The sequence below is a fragment of the Myiozetetes cayanensis genome, unplaced genomic scaffold, assembly GCF_022539395.1.
Source record: "Myiozetetes cayanensis isolate MyiCay16 unplaced genomic scaffold, myiCay2020 scf7, whole genome shotgun sequence".
Classification (NCBI taxonomy): Eukaryota; Metazoa; Chordata; class Aves; order Passeriformes; family Tyrannidae; genus Myiozetetes; species Myiozetetes cayanensis.
Genome location: NW_026087964.1, coordinates 27,397,488 through 27,409,975, shown reverse-complemented (window position 1 = coordinate 27,409,975; position 12,488 = coordinate 27,397,488). Strand labels below are relative to the sequence as shown.

The window sequence follows — 12,488 nt, the reverse complement described above, 5'->3', positions numbered from 1 at the left end:
CAAACCCCACTTCGCTAGTGTGAAGTAGAAACAACAGAGGACTGAACACGAACTACTGCTGTAACTGGGATTTTAATCACATCTGTGCTAGCAAGGCTGTTCCCCAAAGAAGGATTATTGGCAATTTAAGCATGTCAGAAAAATGTTTCTGTGATTATACCCCCAGGGGAAAGCCTGAGGTAATTTTATTCTGTGGAATAGCAAATGGCTAGCGGGATGGGGACAAAATTGTCTTAAACCTCATTTTGTCCCTAGCTTGGTGCACTTTTGGGACCTACAAGCTTAATTTCCCCAGCTTGTCTTCATGTGCTTCCCTTGAAGCTTTTCCTCCCGCACCAGCACTGCCAGGCACTGCCTGAGGCAAGGCCTGGTGCCCGGGGCAGAGGGATTCCATCCCAGTGCCCTGCCGGTGCCCATTGCAGTGCTTTATAATACACACACGCACAGGTTGCATAGGAAGCTCTGGGCTCCCCGTTCCTTGTCGCTCTTCGCCTGCAGTGCTGCAAAGCGCTGCAGCAACTCACGGAGCCGAGCCAGACTTAGAAGGGGAAAGTGCTGAGGGAGAGGCTCTTAAACGTAATTTTAAATTCTTATTTTATTACCACTAGCCCCCCCACCCCCCAAATTCCGTGCCCGCACCCCGAACGCCCTCGGAAGCCACAGCAGCACCGCCGGCCGGCGCCCACGGCCGGGCGGAACAAGCGCTGAGGCCTCGGAGCTTCCGCCCGGGCGCGGGCGGGGCCGGCGCTGCCCGCCGGCACTTCCCGTGCCCCGACATGGCGGAGTATTCCTGCGTGAAATCCACCAAGCTCGTCCTCAAAGGCTCGAAAGAGAAGAGGTGAGTGGGGGGTTGCTTGTTGTGCCGCCCCTGCCCCGGGACCAGCGGCTGCCGCAGCGCGGGGCAGGGAGCCCGGGGCTCCCCGCGGTGCTGCCCCGCACGCCCCTTCCCTTCCCCGGCCGCGGGAACCGCGGGGCTCCCGGCCGGCACAGGGGGTCGGGCCCTGGGCTCCCGGCTGGCACAGGGGGTCGGGCCCTGGGCTCCCGGCTGCGGTCAGGGCCTGGGCGGCAGGCCGTGAGAGAGGCGGGTGAAAGGGCCAGGTCGGGGGCGCGTTCTCATTGCTTTGCATCTCTCCTTGCAGCAAGAAGAAGCACAAGCAGAAGAAAAGGAAAAGGGAGGAGGATGCAGCAGAGCAGCTTGATATTGTTGGTGAGCAGTATTCCAGGAGTTACATGACAGAGTAGATGCTGTAGGGGATATAGCAGAAGCTGAAGAGAGTGTTATAGGACTTTGTAAACTAAGTATAGTTCCTATAGAGATGTATAACACTTTCTCACAGCATGTTATTTATATGTTAGGATCTTCCTAGACTCCATATGGAACTTAGGACGCCAGTGGGATAGATTATCCACTCATGTTTTTTTAGCTAAATATGTCCTTAGGTAATCTGGAACTGCTTATCCACTACCCCACCACTCCCCGTGGTATTTGCTGCAGGAGGAGAGACCTTTAAGCACTGTAATGCAGTTACTTTTTGAGTTAAATTGAAACTGAAGACACAAACGTTAACCAGTAATAATTCATAAAATAGAATGATCAAAGTGTGTATAGGCACGAGCAATAACTTGTCAGTGTTGCCCCTTGGCACTGTCGTGTTCTTGATGACAGTTCACAAACAAAAACAGCTAGAAAGAACCACAAAATCATGAGAGATACAGATGTTTTCTGTAGCACAGTGCATATTATGGGATAATTTTTTTATTATGTGTATATAAGCACAAGATAAAAGAGGGCAGGGGGAAGTCATCCTTGTTTCTGTGTTAAAGCAAATTATGAGAAAATGGGCTCTTGTGCCTTATTAGAAGAATGATACAGATAGTCTGTATTCTTTAATTTAGCCAGCTCTCGAAAAAGTGGGAGAAATTTGGAAAATTCATACATTGATCTGTGATACCTGACTATGTAGGACAAGACAAATAGTTCTGTGTATTGTATAAAGACAGGAAAAGGTCATTTCTGCTCATGGCAGATTGACTTGCCAAATTTATCATGTGGAGAAAAGATAACATATTCAGATTGAGTAACTGAAAGTACTTATTATCTTAATCAAATAGGAAATATTTGTAAGACAGTATACAAGGAGAAAATTTTACTGTTTCAAAAAATATAAAAGTCATAATTCTAAGTCATTCATGTGGCTAGGGTTACCTTTAACTTTAGTAGGATTCTGTGGGACTCAAATGTTCAAACACAGATTGGCTTGAACAACTGAAGTCTTGGGATTACAGCTCACAAGAAGTAATTTAAAAGTCAGATGAAATAGTGTATCTGCTTCTGTTTTGCTGGAGAAATTTTATCTTTAGAATTTCAAATTCTTCGGAGGAGACACACAGATATCATCTCTTGAACTGCTGTAATCGGAAGTTGGGATTACTTTGTTAATAAACTGTCATGGTTTTGTATTACAGGAAATTGGTGGGCTGTCAGTAATTTTGGTGAAATTACAGGAACTATAGCTATAGAAATGGATAAAGGAGCTTACATCCATGCCCTCGACAATGGCTTGTTTACACTTGGAGCACCACATAAAGGTTTGTTCCCAAAAATTTGACAATAAGTAGTTTGAACAATGAAATGCCTGACAGCATAAAACTAGCATCGCTTAAAGGCAAGCAGTTTTGCAGCTAAAACAGTTTACTACAAATGCAATAGTTGTAGATGAAGTATGCAGATGACTTAAACCAAATGGCTACCAATCAGTTTCACTCATCTGGTTTCTTGATGGTTTATGTGTACAATAAATTGAAGTGCATTGGAGATGATTACCTGTTAAAGGCCATACCACTTGCTGGATAACAAGCAGTATAATTTTTATTAAATCCTATAAAATCTTTATGGTGTCATTTGAAGAGTGAAATTCAAGGTAAATGAGTTTTCAGGCTTATTGTTTGTTTTGTTACTGCACAAGAGGGCTACTAATGTGCTGGGATAATTAGCTTGTTCTTTGAATTTGAGAGCCGTCACTCAGGCACGGACTGTTCCAGAACCGTGACAGTGTGTACGTTTCACCTCCAGGATGAGAGCAAACCAATGATGGCAATATTCTCTCATTTTGTTTTTGAGGGATGGAAAGGCTAGTAGCTTTTAGGATACTGAGCTGAGTTACAGTAGCTTGAAGCATAATGCATTTTGTTAAGAAAAAAGTCACATTACAAGGAGGTTAAGGTTTTCAAAGATACCAGGAGAATTACAAAACGTTCTCAACTGCAAATTTATTTATGCAAGGATCATCTTAATTTTGTGTCTTGTTTTAAGCACTCTAAATTTATGAACATAAATGAACACCTGCATTGCTCTTTTAACTGTGAATACTCAAAAAAAGAATTTTTAAAGAAATAAATACTTTCCATAGTGTTTAGCAATGGTCAATGTTTAATTCTTTTTGAAACTGCAGTATTAATAGGCTAAAATATTTTATGTTTAATACTTCATACTTAACTAATGGAAAATTCATTCCTCAGATGATGAAGGCCCTAGTCCTCCTGAGCAGTTTACAGCAGTAAAGTTGTCTGATACAAGGTAATTCCTTTAACAATGTTTCAAGTTTTAATACTTATCTTTGGTTTTTTGTGTGAGTACATGTTTTAATACTCTCTTTAAATACATCATCTAATAATAAATGTGTTTGTGATATCTTGGATGTTGGGAATTGCATAAATTAAAAACATTCTATATTTTTTCCTGCATCTTCTTTTGGAGGATTGCTCTGAAATCTGGTTATGGCAAATATCTTGGTATAAATTCAGATGGACTCGTTGTTGGACGTTCTGATGCAATAGGATCAAGAGAGCAGTGGGAACCTGTCTTCCAAGATGTAAGCTATTTGGAAAAGTTCTTAATGTTTGACTGTATTTTGAGTTAATCTATGTTGATATTTTTTGTCTGTGAAGTAAAACTACTTTGCAGTGTCTTTCATATTGTAGTTTTTAATATTATGTTTTCCCAACTGCAGTGCATTTGCTATAATGGGAAGTTCTTAAAATATTTCACGTTACTGCATTTTGGCAGCTATAAGCACTTTAAGAATGGAGGAGCCAGCAAGTCTGCTGGCTAGCTATTGAAGTACCCATGCATAAAAGAATAAAACACATTTACAGAGACTTTTGATGCATTGTACAGGATAAATGTTATGAATCAAGGATTATATGCAATCTCATTATTCTAACAACGTGGGATGTTATTTCTGCAGAAGAAAATGGCGTTACTAGCAGCAAACAGCCGTTTTATTAGATGTAACGAAGAGGGAGATATAGAAGCCAAAAGCAAAACTGCAGGGGAAGAAGAAATGATAAAGGTAATCTCTTAACTTCTACAATTAATACAGGTTTGGGAGGGACAGTCAAACAAACAGGTGTCTGTGTGCTACAATTTACTACTGTTAATACAGTTATAATTGCTTTCTGTAAGTTGTCAAGTGATTTGGCCACAAGAAAGGTAAACGAGCACCAAGGCTGCATAAATTCTAAGTACTTCCAGTAGAGATAGAAAGATATTTTACCACTCCAGAAGGGCAAGATGTTAAAGGGCAAGACAGTCTATGACTGACTACCTATTCCAGGTAGTTGTAATTAGCTTGGCATGGAAGAGATGAATTATGACTGAATCAGGGACAGAGAAGAGTTTACCAGAAGGGGAGATCTTTTAGGAGAATCTAGAAAGACTATCTTGATTTTATTTAAACATGGAAAATATATGTGTCTCTCCACATAGAGACAGGTGTCTACTAGTCAGAGCAATAATATCTTTACATCTGTCTCTCAATTGCCTCTGCCAAAACTAAGAACTGTAATGGTGCTCCTTTGAGATGCAGGCAATTATGTCTTACAGTAGTATAAAGGATTACTCTTAATATTCCCCATATTTTGGGCAGCTCTTGCTTTGATTGCAGTAGAGTCTAGTTAACCGGTTAGAAAGCTGTGAATTTGAAAAGTCACTGTGACTCTCATTCTGTCATGAAGGATGTGTTGTCATCTTTAACCTGTAGCTTACGATTTTAAAAATATAGGTGTTTTTTGTTTTGTTTTTTTTTCTCAATTACTAGATTCGTACTTGTGCTGAAAGAGAAGCTAAGAAGAAAGATGAAGTTCCACAAGAAGACAAAGGAAACGTTAAACAGTGTGAAATCAATTATGTGTACGTACTTTTGAGCTGGTAATAGGCTCAAGTACCTTTTTTCACTTCTCTTTGGGGCCATCTTTGGTGAAAGGGCCAAACTCCCACCCAGCCTTTCACTTGCTTTTCCCTCAGCAGGACAAGGGAAGAAAATAGGAGAAAGCTCATGGGTTGAGATTAAGACAGGGAGATCATGTAGCAGATGCTGTCACAGGCAACAGACTCAACACTGAAAAATTACTTAAATTTGTTGCCTGCTAAATGGATTCAGATACTAAAAAAGACAAAATTTAAAAATACCACCTTTCCTTCCCCATCTCCCAAGATCCCCCTCACTCCAGATTCCTCTACTTGTTCCCCAAAGCAGGATGGGATATGGGTCAATACACAGTGGTTTCTTTCAGCCACTTCCTTTCCTTTTCCACTTTTCCCCTGTTCTGTCACGGTCTTATCCATGGACTGAAAGATATTTGCTCCAGTGCCTGAAGCATCTCCTCCCTCTTCTTCTCTGTCCTTGATGTTGTCATAGTTCGTATTTTTAGCAAAGAATTTTTCTTTCCTTTCCTCCTGCCCGTGTGTGTGCTCTGTGATGGGCCATTTTAGTTGAACAAAAGAATCACCCGGAGCCCTTAACGATGGAGATTTGTCTCCTTGACAACGAAGGGGGGAGTTGGCTGGTGTGTGACTGGAAGGGGGTGGAGGCTGGGGGGGGAGGAGACTCTCTCTCTCGCACTGCCGGGGTGAGAGGCTGCTGCGGGCTGCAGACACTGCCGGGCTCCTTTGTTTCTTTTCCTGTCGGAGGGGAGTTTCTGGCGGCTGCTCTTGGCTCACCTCTGGCTGACTACAAGCTCTGCTTACAACGGACCCTAATCAGCTGAAGTTTGTGAGTTTTCTTCCATTGGGAGAACTTTCTGTTTTATTGCTGTTGTTCCCCCTCCCCTCCCCCGGTGGCAGCCAAGGATCCAACAGCGCCACCTGGTGACGGGCACTGGACATTACAAGTTCAACTCCTTCAGTGATCCAACAGCGCCACCTGGTGACTATAATAGGACACTACAAGTTTTTTACACCTTCAGTGACCCAACAGCGCCACCTGGTGAATGGTACAGGACATTACAAATTTTGCATCTCCAGTGACCCGACGGCGCCCCCTGCTGACTGTGGTTGGAACAGCACCAAAGGGTGCAAGAAATTGAACTATTTCTTTTTTTGCCGGTTTATCAGTTTTGTTCTTGAAGGGGATTATTGGTGGGTATAGGAGTATTACTTAGTTATTTTACTTGAGTTTTTTTTTCGTGTTCCTGTTAATACACACATACCTTTTAATAAAGGGCTGTTATTTTCCCTTTTCCATAATTTGTTTTCCTTCAATTGGAGCCTCTTAATTTTGGATTTATAATTGTTTGGAAAGAGAAGTTTGGGTCTTTTCCTCCTAATTCATCCTCAGCAAAAGACCCTTGTCTCATTTAAACTGGGACAGATGTTTACACTGCCATTTTGCACTTCTGGTTTGTTTATTTTTTTCTGTTTCCTCTGCCTGTGTGTCATTTTGCCCTTTCTTAAATACGTTTTCATAGAGGTGCCATTAGCTTTGCTGATGGGACTTGGCTGTGTCCTCTAGTGGGTGTGTTGTAGAGCCAGCTCTGTACAGCACAGGGCAGCTCCTGGCCTTTTCTCACAGGGAAAACTCCCTGCAGATCCCCCACTGTCAGCACCTTGCAACCTACATCCAATACACTTTTGTTCCCTGATTTCTTATGCTAGTAGTTGAAGAAGGGGCTCTTTAGAATTCATGACCACGTAGGGGCTCATTCCTATTTAGACTGCCAAAAAAAAAAAAAAAAAATTAGTTTTCACCTACAGAAGCCTTAGTGCAACTGTAGTACTGGGATGATTTGCTGGATTTTATTAGACTAGTTGTCAGCTGCATAATAGAAACTAAGACTCCTATCACTGTTGTTTTATTGAAACACAAAATTTTAAAGACATTTCCCTTTTTATTTGTTTTCTCCCCCTTACAGAAAGAAATTCCAAAGTTTTCAAGACAAAAAACTTAAAATAAGCAAAGAAGACACAAAAGCTCTAAGAAAAGCCAGGAAAGAAGGCACTTTTCATGAAATGCTGCTTGACAGGTACTTCGAAATACCAGAAATAATGTACTGATTAAAAAAAACTACTGGGAGATGGAATTACAATAAACCTGGGGTACAAAAGAGGGCTAGATTCCAGGCGGGTTGTTGAGCCTGGAATTCTTCTCTGGTGAGTGTTGTGCCTGAGTTCTGGCATTGCCTTTTTTTTTTTTTTTTTTTTTTTCCTAATCTGAATTTTCCCTTCTTTAGCTGAAGTTAGCAGGTTTGGATTTACCTGTAAATTGATTCAGATGGTTCAGTGTGTTTATTGCAGAATTGTTGAGCGATTAATCTTTTTAATCCTAAAAATTAAGCTACTTTTTAACATTTTTCAATACCTATGGCCCCAGAACATTTTGGAGAGACAGAAGTTGCATTTTAAAGAGAAATAGCATTTATTGAGACTATCTTTGTGTTATCTAGTGGGAATATTTATTTTTTTTCTCTCTGAACCGAGGCTTTAGAAACTCTTGAATTTTTAAAGCCTTTTGTACCATTATATGGTATAAATATTTGCATTAATTCAGTGGGTGGAATGCAAAAAACTATTTCTGATAATTGGAGTGGTGCGAGAACAATCCTGGGCTACTATTAATGTTTTGAGACAGCTAAAACACCCAGGTGTAATTGTATTTGGTCTTAATCTAAATCTTCTTTCATTCACTCTTTTCATATAGGAGAGCAAAAGTGAAAGCGGACAGATACTGCAAGTGACATCCAGCTGGTCCATTTTCTTCTGCATCTTTGACAGGGTCAAATTGAAAACAAGAGTAAAATATTTTATAATTTTTTTTTTTATTTAAGGCATTTCTTAAGTATCTTCAGAATTATATTAAAATTTTCTCACATATTGATAACTCAGTTATAAAATCTTATTAACTGTATCACTTGTGCATATTTGACTTGTATTAAGGGAAGAAAAATTCAAGAAATTCAACAAAATGGCAAGCTGTTTGCCATATACCTCAAGCCCTGGGAGACAAATTAGTTTTCACCTACAGAAGCCTTAGTGCAACTGTAGTACTGGGATGATTTGCTGGATTTTATTAGACCAGTTGTCAGCTGCATAATAGAAACTAAGACTCTTATCACTGTTGTTTTATTGAAACACAAAATTTTAAAGACATTTCCCTTTTTATTTGTTTTCTCCCCCTTACAGTAAGAAATTCCAAAGTTTTCAAGACAAAAAACTTAAAATAAGCAAAGAAGACACAAAAGCTCTAAGAAAAGCCAGGAAAGAAGGCACTTTTCATGAAATGCTGCTTGACAGGTACTTCGAAATACCAGAAATAATGTACTGATTAAAAAAAATCTACTGGGAGATGGAATTACAATAAACCTGGGGTACAAAAGAGGGCTAGATTCCAGGCGGGTTGTTGAGCCTGGAATTCTTCTCTGGTGAGTGTTGTGCCTGAGTTCTGGCATTGCCTTTTTTTTTTAGTTTTTTTTTTTCTAATCTGAATTTTCCCTTCTTTAGCTGAAGTTAGCAGGTTTGGATTTACCTGTAAATTGATTTAGGTGGTTCAGTGTGTTTACTGCAGAATTGTTGAGCGATTAATCTTTTTAATCCTAAAAATTAAGCTACTTTTTAACATTTTTCAATACCTATGGCCCCAGAACATTTTGGAGAGACAGAAGTTGCATTTTAAAGAGAAATAGCATTTATTGAGACTATCTTTGTGTTATCTAGTGGGAATATTTATTTTTTTCTCTCTGAACCAAGGCTTTAGAAACTCTTGAATTTTTAAAGCCTTTCGTACCATTATATGGTATAAATATTTGCATTAATTCAGTGGGTGGAATGCAAAAAACTATTTCTGATAATTGGAGTATTGCGAGAACAATCCTGGACTACTATTAATGTTTTGAGACAGCTAAAACACCCAGGTGTAATTGTATTTGGTCTTAATCTAACTCTTCTTTCATTCACTCTTTTCATATAGGAGAGCAAAAGTGAAAGCGGACAGATACTGCAAGTGACATCCAGCTGGTCCATTTTCTTCTGCATCTTTGACAGGGTCAAATTGAAAACAAGAGTAAAATATTTTATAATTTTTTTTTATTTAAGGCATTTCTTAAGTATCTTCAGAATTATATTAAAATTTTCTCACATATTGATAACTCAGTTATAAAATCTTATTAACTGTATCACTTGTGCATATTTGACTTGTATTAAGGGAAGAAAAATTCAAGAAATTCAACAAAAATGGCAAGCTGTTTGCCATATACCTCAAGCCCTGGGAGACAGACTGTACACTGATTTAGTCCAGAGAGAAAGCTCCCTGGCTTTTAGTGATCTTGAGGGAGAATAGTTGGTTTTTACCGGGAACTCTGTATGTAACTTGATTGCCCTCAAATAAAAATCAACACCCTGTTACTGGGTGAGCCATGTAGGCATAGCTTTTTATCAATAGCAGAAAGGGTCAGGTACATGAACTGATTGTATATGTAGCTTAGGGGCTTTTCAATGGCTGCGTGTGTCCATATGCTCTGTGACTTAATGTAAAGAAGAGGGCTATGTTGTCTTTTCCGCAGTGAGTAAAGGTATTGTTGGAAAAGACACACTGCACATGCTCAGGTCTGACAGAGGTGTGAGTACAGAATTTATGGGGAGAAGGCTAAAAGCTAGAAATAAATAGATGATTGTTGGCAAATGTTCCTGGCCAGTCTGAGGAATTTTTTGGATGAAAATGCAGCATAGCTGTGAGCTGTCCTATCAGATTAAAAAAAAAAAAAAAAAAAAAATTTCTCCAGAGCTTCTTAGTTTGGCTTAGGACTGAGGATTAGGGCTCATTGACTAGATCTTGTTGTAGGTACCACGCTACATGTCCCTCCCCAGATACGTAGGTAACCTGACATAACAACCATTACAACATCGCGGACCTGGAAGTTGCCTAGTGCCAAAACTACTCCCAGAAACACTGAGCAGGAGGCAGCACTGCAAGGAACAGGCTGCAGGCCAGAGTGACTGTTTATTGGACAGTTCATTGCAGGTGTGAGTGATCCACAATCACTGTGAATCTTAAATACATCTGAAGTGAATGTTGATGGTTGAAGTAGATTGATATTACAGCATCTGTTTTTCTTTCAAGAATCTACTCTTTGAATAAAAACTTGTCTGGTGGAACTTACAAAGATGATTACTTCAAATATGGATACATCTGGAAGCAGAAATCTGCTCTGTGCTGGTGAGAAGAGTGCTGAAAGGAGTACTCAGCAGCTGAATAAGAGCCTGAGAATTACCCCTGTAAGGGAACTTTCCATTTCATTTCAGTGTAAATAGGAGATGCAGGGGGCAGGTGCTGTAAGTGCTAGTAAAGGAAAAACAGAACTGAGAGGTATCTTGGTTACAGGGCTAGGAATAAGTGAAGCAAAAAGAAATGGCAGAGCAAATGAAATGAGGCTGCCCTAAGTAGAGGAGGAAGTACTAGAATTGGCAAGGGACTAACAGCCTTACAGGGAATAAGGATATTATAGTAGCAGTGGGGTTGCCTTCTGTTTTGGAACTAATGTATACTAGATTCAAGCTAAAACATGTTCCGAGATACACAGAAACAGTCATCTGGGGAATTCACTGGAAGTCTGATCCCAGAAAAATTAAATCAAAGGTATGACAGAACAATGAAGATTCGTATGTGTATTTAACTGATGCTATAAGGAGGCCATTGGGATCTTTTCCCATTGGAGATATTCATGGAGTCATCTTGGAGATGTGTCCTGGCAGTACTGTTAGCACAAGGAGCTTTAACTAAAACAGAAAAGGGAAGTAATTTGTACAGCCTCTGCTTCTGGAGGAAGGAAGAGATCTGGAGAGGTATGAGAAAGCAGAAGGGTGGACATAAGTTCTAGGTATGAGTGACACCAGCTGTCTTAGTACAGTTAGCGAGTTAACTGCACATCTTAAGAAGCTTTTTTCTTCTGACTTAACTCAGACTTTTGAAGGCAGCCAGAAGAAACCTAGACAACAAAATGGAGGGTCCAAAGTATTGGAGGGGCCTCAAGAGAGAAGACATTCTGATAGGAATGGAGCAGAACAGCCACAGGCAGAGAAACATGGGTACTGGAAGATGTTAACTATTCCTTAAACTGAGAGTTTCTTTACTAGTGGAAGAACTAAAGCAGAAGCACAAAGAGGCTTTGAATGTGTATGCTGTGAATGTGTAATGTGACAATGGTATTCTTTTGTCTTCAGAGGATTTGGAAAGAGTTTTTCATTTTCCAAAGTCATAATTAATTTTGTACTGCGAAAAAAATGTACTGAAGATGATAAAACATCTAGACAAAGATAGTAAAGTCCCTAAAAGCTGTCTACTCCAGAAATAAAAGATGAGCAAATGGGGCTGCAGATGTTTAGAATATAACAAGACCAACTTAATCACTCTTTACTATAGTCCATAATAGTATCTTCAGATATCTGCAAGAAAATACAGGATTTTTGTCTTATATGTATTTGTTTTCAACTGAAAATATTTTCCAGATCCTATAAAAACTGCCTGATTTCCTATTTTTGAAAGAACACACCCATGAAAATCTCAAGGTTTATCCTGTTATGCTGTAATTTTCCTTATTTTTAAATCCATAGATTGGTTCTCTATCTTCTTTCAGCAGTGCGTAATGCTTTTCTACCCAAAGCTCTGTGCAATTTCCCAGCTTATGCTCTGAGCTGGCTCCTTCCTACACACTTGCATTCCCTCCCTTGACCCAAAGGCTTTCCCACATTACAATACATTCCTTTTATCCTTTCCTGTTTCTTAATTTCTGCAGTTCCTTGCAGCTTTCCAGTCAAACCTTCTGCCAAGGACTTCTTTTTCCTGCCACCCCCGGTTTGTTTTGTAAGACAGTTAATTGCACAGGCAATTAAGTCATTAAAGACTATATCAGTTTTTTCTGTGTGCCTAAGAACACATGACACATCTTGGTCACTACGTAAAGCACATGACACAAGCTAAAACACAGGCAGCCTGGAAGGTTTTGAGTATTTTGTCATAGTGCTTCCCACAGCTGTTGCTAATGTATACAGTCATTAAATGTTTATTTGCTCCCACTAAAATGATACCTTTTATTGTAAGTTACTTGGAGTATGCATTTTATTTGGCTGCTGACTTGTACTTGATATTACAACAAATATTACAATAACCTGATCTAATGGGTCGTGTCCTTGCCCAAGACAGGGAGGTTGGAACTAGATG

The 12,488-nt window shown here is 39.8% G+C and overlaps 1 protein-coding gene across 6 annotated transcripts; it reads left to right on the top strand.

Annotated features, from left to right (window-relative positions):
• Positions 1-687: 687 nt before the first annotated feature.
• Positions 688-12,367, top strand: FRG1 (FSHD region gene 1). 6 transcript variants are annotated; one of them, XR_007631780.1, is made up of 10 exons: positions 688-838; positions 1,140-1,207; positions 2,467-2,589; positions 3,520-3,577; positions 3,758-3,872; positions 4,248-4,352; positions 5,100-5,191; positions 7,192-7,302; positions 7,977-8,103; positions 9,368-12,367. XR_007631780.1 is itself a non-coding variant. In XM_050338041.1 (9 exons), the coding sequence occupies exons 1-9, from the start codon at positions 777-779 to the stop codon at positions 9,277-9,279; spliced, it is 771 nt and encodes a 256-aa protein (XP_050193998.1). In that variant the 5' UTR covers positions 688-776; the 3' UTR covers positions 9,280-12,367. The 6 variants fall into 6 exon arrangements, 3 of the variants coding, with proteins under 3 accessions (XP_050193998.1, XP_050193997.1, XP_050193999.1); XR_007631782.1 differs by lacking the exons at positions 7,977-8,103; positions 9,368-12,367 and adding an exon at positions 9,243-9,280 and having other exon boundaries at positions 5,100-6,053; XR_007631781.1 differs by lacking the exon at positions 9,368-12,367 and having other exon boundaries at positions 5,100-6,053; positions 7,977-8,014.
• The last annotated feature ends 121 nt before the right edge of the window (positions 12,368-12,488 follow it).

What these genes read in the sequence shown, in the direction of transcription:
- FRG1 (XM_050338041.1), top strand. Translation starts at nt 777, where the DNA reads ATGGCGGAGTATTCCTGCGTGAAATCCACCAAGCTCGTCCTCAAAGGC. An exon ending in GTAAAGTTGTCTGATACAAG is followed by an intron (nt 3,578 to 3,757) that starts GTAATTCCTTTA and finishes CTTCTTTTGGAG; the next exon opens with GATTGCTCTGAAATCTGGTT. An exon ending in CAGTGTGAAATCAATTATGT is followed by an intron (nt 5,192 to 8,458) that starts GTACGTACTTTT and finishes TCCCCCTTACAG; the next exon opens with TAAGAAATTCCAAAGTTTTC.